This window comes from Scylla paramamosain, chromosome 41 (genome assembly GCF_035594125.1).
Source record: "Scylla paramamosain isolate STU-SP2022 chromosome 41, ASM3559412v1, whole genome shotgun sequence".
Lineage (NCBI taxonomy): Eukaryota > Metazoa > Arthropoda > Malacostraca > Decapoda > Portunidae > Scylla > Scylla paramamosain.
The window spans coordinates 10654467-10661966 of NC_087191.1; the positions used below are offsets into that span (position 1 = coordinate 10654467).

Below are 7500 nucleotides of genomic sequence, written 5' to 3' on the forward strand. Positions count from 1 at the left end.
CAAACCTACCTCACTAAAGGTTAAGCAGAGACTGTCTATGCCTCTCTCTTCACCTCCTTCTTTTCTGTTCCTCTTCCTCTTCATTCACCTCCTCCTCCTCTTCCTTCCCCTTTCCTCCCCCTCTGACCTCCCATTCTCTACCTGTTTGCCGGTAATGGACTAGCCTTTACTCCATTAGTCTCTCTCTCTCTCTCTCTCTCTCTCTCTCTCTCTCTCTCTCTCTCTCTCTCTCTCTCTCTCTCTCTCTCTCTTTCTCTCTCTCTCTCTCTAGGGTTAGTGTATTTATGTGTTTCCGATATGATGAGGTGAAGCAACAACAACAACAACAACAACAACAACAACAACAACAATAGAATAATAATAAAGATAATGATGACAGAACTGCAAGTGCTGCTGCTGATGATGATAATGGTGGTGGTGGAGCTAACAAGAATATATAGGTTAACTGAGTATGATGATGATGATGATGATGATGATGATGATGATGATAATGATGGTGATGGTGATGATGACAATTGATGGTGATGATAACTGTTATAATGATAAAAGAAACAAACGGGGGAGTGAAAAAGAACAATGATAAAAACTACATACGAAACATTAACAGCAATGAGGGTAACAGTGGTGGTGATGGTGGTGATGGTGGTGATGGTGATGATGATGGTGATAACAACATTAACAAATATAATAGGAGTGAGAAGTATAAAGTGAAGAAAACAGAAGTAATTATAAAAGCATGATGATGATGATGATGATGATGATGATGATGATGATGATGGTGATGATGATGATGACACGCTGCTATTAATGATGGAAATACGCGGCAAATAGTCATTTACAGAAGGCTTGAAATGAGTGCCCGCTACTACTTTCACTACTACTATTACTATCACAACTACTACTATTACTACTACAACTACTACTACCATTATCACCCACCCTCCGCTTCTATTTATACCTGGTGCAATAATGCTGCAAGAATGTTAGTATTAGTGGTGGTGGGCGTGGTGGTGATAGTGGTGGTGGTGCTGCTACTGTTAATACTGCTACTATCACTACTACTACTACTACTACTACTACTACTACTACTACTACGGTGTTTGGGGTTAGAATATCACAAACTTATAAACTTCTAACTTTACTTTACAACAAATAAGTACAGCAATGTTTTCTGCTTTTCTTTCTGTTTTCTGCTTCTCTTTCTACAGTCATTTGATAATTTGCGGATTTTGTTACTGCTTTCGTTCACTTCCTCTTATCTTTCGTTTCATCAGTTCGCGGTATCTTGTGGTGCTCCTGGTTTTGTATCTCTGTTCGTCTTTTTCCTTGCCGTCCTCTGCTTCTTTTTCCATCTGTTGTCAGTCACGTGTTAATCTCTGCGTCAGGTTGGTGTTGCTCTCAGTGGTGTTCTCTTGTCTCGTCAACCTGCAGCGTCTTCTCATAATCCTGGTATTTGCTTTTGTACCTTTCTCTTTTTTTTTTTTTGTATATCTTTCTTTTTCTATATATAAATCTTTTGCTTCTTTTTCTCTTTCCTTCCTTCTTCTGTTGTTGTGTTCTTCTATTTCTCCTTTCTTTAACTTCACCACACTACTACTACTACTACTACTACTACTTCTACATGAACGACATCAATAATAACAACTACAATTGCTATTCTTATGCTCCTAAAACACACACACACACACACACTCACACACACACACACACACACACACACACACACACACACACACACACCTAATAATAGCAAAGAACAAACATTTACTCTCCATACTGTGTAATGAGAGAGAGAGAGAGAGAGAGAGAGAGAGAGAGAGAGAGAGAGAGAGAGAGAGAGAGAGAGAGAGAGAGAGAGAGAGAGAGAGAGAGAGAGAGAGAGAGAGAGAGAGAGAGAGAGAAGAAAAAGAAAAAAAAGGAGAGAAAAAGAAGGACACGCACACAGACAAACAACAACAACAACAACAACAAAAAAGAAAATAAAAGAGAAGAAAACAAAGAAAGAATGAGAGACAAGAGACAAGGGAAGAAATTGTGAATAGCGAGAGGATGAGAGAAAAAGAAGAATGCAGAAAGAAGACAATAGAGAGATAAAGAAAGAGAAAAAGAATAAGAAGTAAATAAGAGGAATAGTGCTTAGTAAGAGGGAGAGAAAAAAAGAAAACGGGAGGAGAGGGGAAGAGGAGGAGAAAGGAACAATCAGGAAGGGAGGAGGAAGAGGCAATGAAAGAAAAACGTACGAGGAAGAGGTGGAAGAGAAAGAATAATGGGAGGAGAAGGAAAAGGAAGAGAGATAGAAGGCTGACGTAAGAGGAAGAGGAGAGATAAGGAAAGAGGTAAAAAGAGACGTGTGAAGAGGAAAGGAAGAGTAAGAGGAAGAAGAGGAAGAGAAGATGAGAAGAAGAGAAGGTGAAAGAAAAACCGGAAAAAGAGAAAGAAAGAAGAAGAAGAAGAAGAACAACAACAACAAAATAGAAAAAAGGAAAAAAAAAAACTTAACGAGAGAGAGAGAGAGAGAGAGAGAGAGAGAGAGAGAGAGAATAGCTCCGCACACACAAATCTCAGCTCGAACGCAGTCAAACGAAGCTCTAAACCCCAAACAAAGCCTCATAATGAAGCTTCAATCCGGGAGTTATGAAGCTGGGCGGAACTCGGATTTAGCCCAATAATTGCTGGCATCAATTTTTGGCTTAAGAGTGATTTTCTTTTTTTTTTTCCCCTCCCCTTCCCTTTTTGAGCTTTTTCTTCTTTTTACTGCCAAACTTGAAAAGGAAGGAAGGAGGAAGAAAGACAGATATTTAACTAAACTTTATTGGAATGATAGAGAAAGAGACGTGTCGATAGATAGATAGACAGACAGACTGATAGACAGACAGACAGACAGATACGTTCACAAATAGATAGATAGATAAATAGAAAGGTTGGATAAGAGGTAAATCGATAAGTATGTGGATGAATGGATAGATAAATATATAAATGGAGAGATAGATAGATAGATAAGTCAGATACATAACTGCATATGTAGAAAGATAAATAGATATATAGTTAAAGAGATTAGTTTATACATAGATAGATAGATAGATAGATAGATAGATAGACAGGTAAGTAAGAAGGTAAGGTAACGAGTGAATACATAAATAGATGGATAAATATGCAAATAAAGCTAGACGAAGAGAGAGAGAGAGAGAGAGAGAGAGAGAGAGAGAGAGAGAGAGAGAGAGAGAGAGAGAGAGAGAGAGAGAGAGAGAGAGAGAGAGAGAGTCACAAATAAATATCAACAGATTTAAACCCTTTAATTAAATAACACAGAGTTCACATCAAACATGCGTGAAAGAAAGACCAACAATGTCTAATTTTACACAAGTTTTGTATTTGTTGGATTACTAAAAGTGAATCCTGCAGGAGCGTGGTATGAAGTCCTTATGATATATTAAGGATATTCGCCTTGTAATCAACCGGTTTTATCTTTTAATAATAATAATGATAATAATAATGATAATAATGATAACAATAGTAATTACATAAAAATATACTGCATAATTAGATTCGCCCTTCTTAAGCAGTATTTTCATGTATTTTACAAAACACCTTGATTTATATATATAGTTTCTTTTGCTTCATGACAAAGAAATATCACGTTGAGAAAGTAATATTAGTACAAAACATTGCGACTAAGGAACAGCATATCATCAAATAGACAGTAAAAAGAAAAGAATAAAAGCCAGCCACGACTACTGTAATGTAAAAAGAGAACCCCATTTTCTATTACGAGTGAAAGAAAAGGGAGACAATTAATTTGAAAGGAGGGAGGAATAAATATACATCTTTTTAAGGATTAAGAATAGTTTTTTAATAGTTCGTGCGAGGAACAGACTAGACATTTAACTATTTTCTTCAAAGTACGATAAAATTCAGCGAAATTACAGGTATAAAACGGAAAATACTGGGAACTTTACTAATGTCTTCATATGACACGAAAAAAAAAAAAGTAAAAACAACAACATCAAAGGAAATAACACTCCATCTCTCTCTCTCTCTCTCTCTCTCTCTCTAAAAATAAACGAAGAATAAGCTAATTTCCCTTCACGTCACAAGATAAAACTAAAAAATAAATAAATGAAAAGAGCCTTTGATCTACGGGTACAAGACAACTACATTTTCTGTGACCAAAATAGACGAGGGGGACTTAACTGTTTTTCCTCAGCGTGTGCGTTGCTTCGTACATCCTGGGAAAAGTGCGTCACAGTTCCCCTTCAGCGCCTCCTTCAGATAATCCGCCAGAGGGAGGGAGAGGCGCCCCTCCAGTCCGGCCAAGAGGTAGTAACTGAGGGCGTGGGGGAGAGAGGGAGAGATTGAGGTGGGTAAGGGGGTGAAGGAAGGGAGAGGAGAGAATAACAGAAGGGAGAAGGTGAATCATGGTGTGTGTGTATGTGTGTGTGTGTGTGTGTGTGTGGCGTTCACGATAGTTACCTTATGAATACGTTAACATAAAAGGGAAAATCTTACTAGGTTAAGTGTTGCTGTATCTTATTTTACTTTATCTTGCTTTACTTTGTCCTGGCTCACTTTTGCCTCAAACTTCTTAACTTATTTTACATTACCTTACGTTGTTTTACTAAGCTTACCTTACCCTAATTGATCTAATTACATCGTGCTGTACTTTAACCTTGCTTAACCTTACATAACCATGCGTTAATTGACCTCACATCACTTTACAAAGCTTATCTTATCACACCTCACCTTGTCTAACCTAACCTAACCTCACCTTACACTTTCCCTTACCTAACACCCCCTCATCTCACTTACCTTACCTCACTCAATAAAACCAGGTATGTGCTCCACCTTGCGCTAACCTATCACCATCTACAACAGGTTAATTACTCACCCAGCTAAGCCATGGGTCCACATTGGCTTCTGCTGCGTCCCTGGCAGGAGGCGGCAGAGGCGGCGACCAAGGCAGGGCGGAGAGAGTGGCAGGACATCCCACGCCCACTCCTTTAACGCCCTGAGTACCCAAGAAGCCGCCACGCCCTCGCTGAAGGAGGGTGTTGCAGGAAGGATAGGAGGCTTGGTAGGGTGTTTAAGTGGTGGGGAGTGTTGGGTGGTGATGTGCGTGGGCGTGTGAGAGTAAGGCGCCCACAGTGACCTAATAGTTCTGAGGGAGCGTTTAAACGGTATCTGAACGGTAATCTGGTTCCCTGTATTGCCGTTCGCTCCCACGTTCAGATTGTTGCTGTTGATGTTGTTGTCGCTGTTGTCGTTGTTGTTGTTATTGTTGTTGTTGATGTTGGTGGCGATGTTCGTGATGGCAGTGAAGACTCCGAGGCTCAGTGACAGGAAGACCAGCTGGGAGACACTCACAGCGGCGGCGTCCACTGCGTCAGGGCACCGCACGCCTCCTTCACCGCCACCCACAGGCACGTACATCACAGCAGGGGCGTCGCGGCGTCCTCTCACACCTGAACCGGTCACGTCACTAGGGCCATCTGACGTCACACCTGAACCAGTCACGTCACTAGAGCCACCTGACGTCACATTACTGTAAAATCCTTGGAACTTTGACTCCTGAAGCCCTAAACTCGACTGACGGAGGCGCTGACGGTGCTCCTGAAGGGTAGTGAGCAGAGCCTGACGAAGTGCCACTCTTCTTCTCAGTCTTACACGGGAGGCTGTCCAAGGACGGCGCTCCAGGGCGTTGCGAAGGGCGTGGCTTATTGGTAGAAGACAGCCCACAAGCATAACCACCAATACTACTGTTGCCACCTTCATTCTTCCTGGTAGAGGCGCTGTAGGTGTGTTGGTGGCGTCCTGTGCATCATGAGAGGTCAAAGGTCAAGTTTTTGGAGTGTTTAGTTCATTATGTCATCAGGCAGTTCTGTTTTTTGGGTACATGTGAGGACAATGGGAAATGATTACATGTTGTGTATCTCTACTCTCTTACTTCCCTCTCTTTATTTGGTTAATTAAGCTTGACTTTTAATTTTCTCTCTCTCTCTCTCTCTCTCTCTCTCTCTCTCTCTCTCTCTCTCTCTCTCTCGCAGACGACACCGTTATATTGGCTGATAATGATAATGATACTTGAAACGCGCTTAAAACTGTGAAAAGAAAATATTGGCATGAATGGACGTTAGATATAAATCACAGAAAGGCAACAATTATTATATTTTCTAATGATAAATGTACAGCAGAAAATTGTAGCTTTCAGTTTAAAGGGCAAAATATTGAAATGGCTGAGGGATACAAATATTTAAGTGTCAGGATGAACTGTAATGGAAATTTTAACCCTCGGGGTGCTGAGTACGTGAGAAGGGGCGTGGCGACGTGTCAAGCCGCCCACGTGACGGGAGAGGCTTGCAGCAGAATGACACCCGTAACCCTTTCACTACTGGACAATTTTTCTATTTTAATATCTATAACTTTTTAGACGGTGTTTTTGTACCAGACACTCGTAAATATTCTTGTAGTTTTAAAAAGACAAAATTACCTTCTGTTTTCCCTCTTTTTTCCTCGTGTGTCTCCATGCAAACAATTATTACAGTGCTGGGAAGGTTAAGGAGGGACGACCAATGCAGCAAAAGGGTTAAAACACCCCAGGAACAACTTCGTCAGCAAGGAAGAGGAGAGACGTCTAGTTTAATTGCAGCGTCGAAAATTTGATCCACCTGTAGACTTGAAACTAGACTCTCTCTCTCTCTCTCTGTGTGTGTGTGTGTGTGTGTGTGTGTGTGTGTGTGTGTGTGTGTATCCACGAACTGAATAGGAAGCCGTAAATGATGTGACAGTGTGTGTGTGTGTGTGTGTGTGTGTGTGTGTGTGTGTGTGTAGGGCGTATGAGTAAATAAAAGAATAACGGAATAACGAAGAAAAGATAACGGTGGAAGGCGGAGAATGAAGAGGAGGAGGAGGAGGAGGAGGAGGAGGAGGGAAATGCGACTCATACATATAAGTTATATTGGAAACTAACTATATTACATGCAATGGTAGTGCATATCACACACACACACACACACACACACACACACACACACACACACACACACACACACGCACCGACACACACACACACACACACACACACGTCACACATACGAGTACACATAACGGAGATAATGGAAGGGGAGAAAGAGGAGATACTGAGGGAGACAGAGGGAGAAAGGGAGGGAAGAGAATAACGGTGAGAGAGAGAGAGAGAGAGAGAGAGAGAGAGAGAGAGAGAGAGAGAGAGAGAGAGAGAGAGAGAGAGAGAGAGAGAGAGAGAGAGAGAGAGAGAGAGAGAGGTGAAGACATGGAAATGAATAGAGGAACGGAGGAAGCAGCGGAGGCGGCGGCGGCGGAGGCGGAGTCGGTGGCGGAGGAGGAGGAGGAGGAGGAGGAGGAGGAGGAGGAGGAAGTGGATGAGAGTAGAGAAGATGAGTTTAATTCTTACTAGTGTGGTGTGAAGACAATGGTGCCTCTCTTACTTCTCGCTGTGAGTGTGGCCGGGAGAGTGACTGGGAGTGT

The 7500-nt window shown here is 41.6% G+C and overlaps 2 protein-coding genes across 8 annotated transcripts in view; both read right to left on the reverse strand.

Annotated features, from left to right (window-relative positions):
• LOC135093000 (uncharacterized) overlaps positions 1 to 4205 on the reverse strand; it is a 74181-nt gene extending 69976 nt beyond the window's left edge. Inside the window, exon 1 of one of the 2 annotated variants that reach the window (XM_063991839.1) lies at positions 4192 to 4205. Coding sequence is in view for 1 of the 2 variants with exons in the window: in XM_063991838.1 (XP_063847908.1) it covers position 4192 (1 nt within the window). In the remaining variant the exon portion in view is untranslated. The remainder of the gene's footprint in view (positions 1 to 4191) is intronic. The other variant, XM_063991838.1, reaches the window with a different exon arrangement.
• Positions 4206 to 5387: 1182 nt separating this feature from the next.
• LOC135092993 (pleckstrin homology domain-containing family G member 7-like) overlaps positions 5388 to 7500 on the reverse strand; it is a 212478-nt gene continuing 210365 nt past the window's right edge. For 3 of the 6 annotated variants that reach the window (XM_063991818.1, XM_063991819.1, XM_063991820.1), the window contains one exon: positions 5390 to 5808. In XM_063991818.1, the coding sequence (XP_063847888.1) occupies positions 5537 to 5808 (272 nt within the window). In that variant the 3' untranslated portion in view covers positions 5390 to 5536. Of the gene's footprint in view, positions 5809 to 7281 lie in introns of those variants that run through there. The other 3 variants (XM_063991823.1, XM_063991821.1, XM_063991822.1) reach the window with 3 other exon arrangements.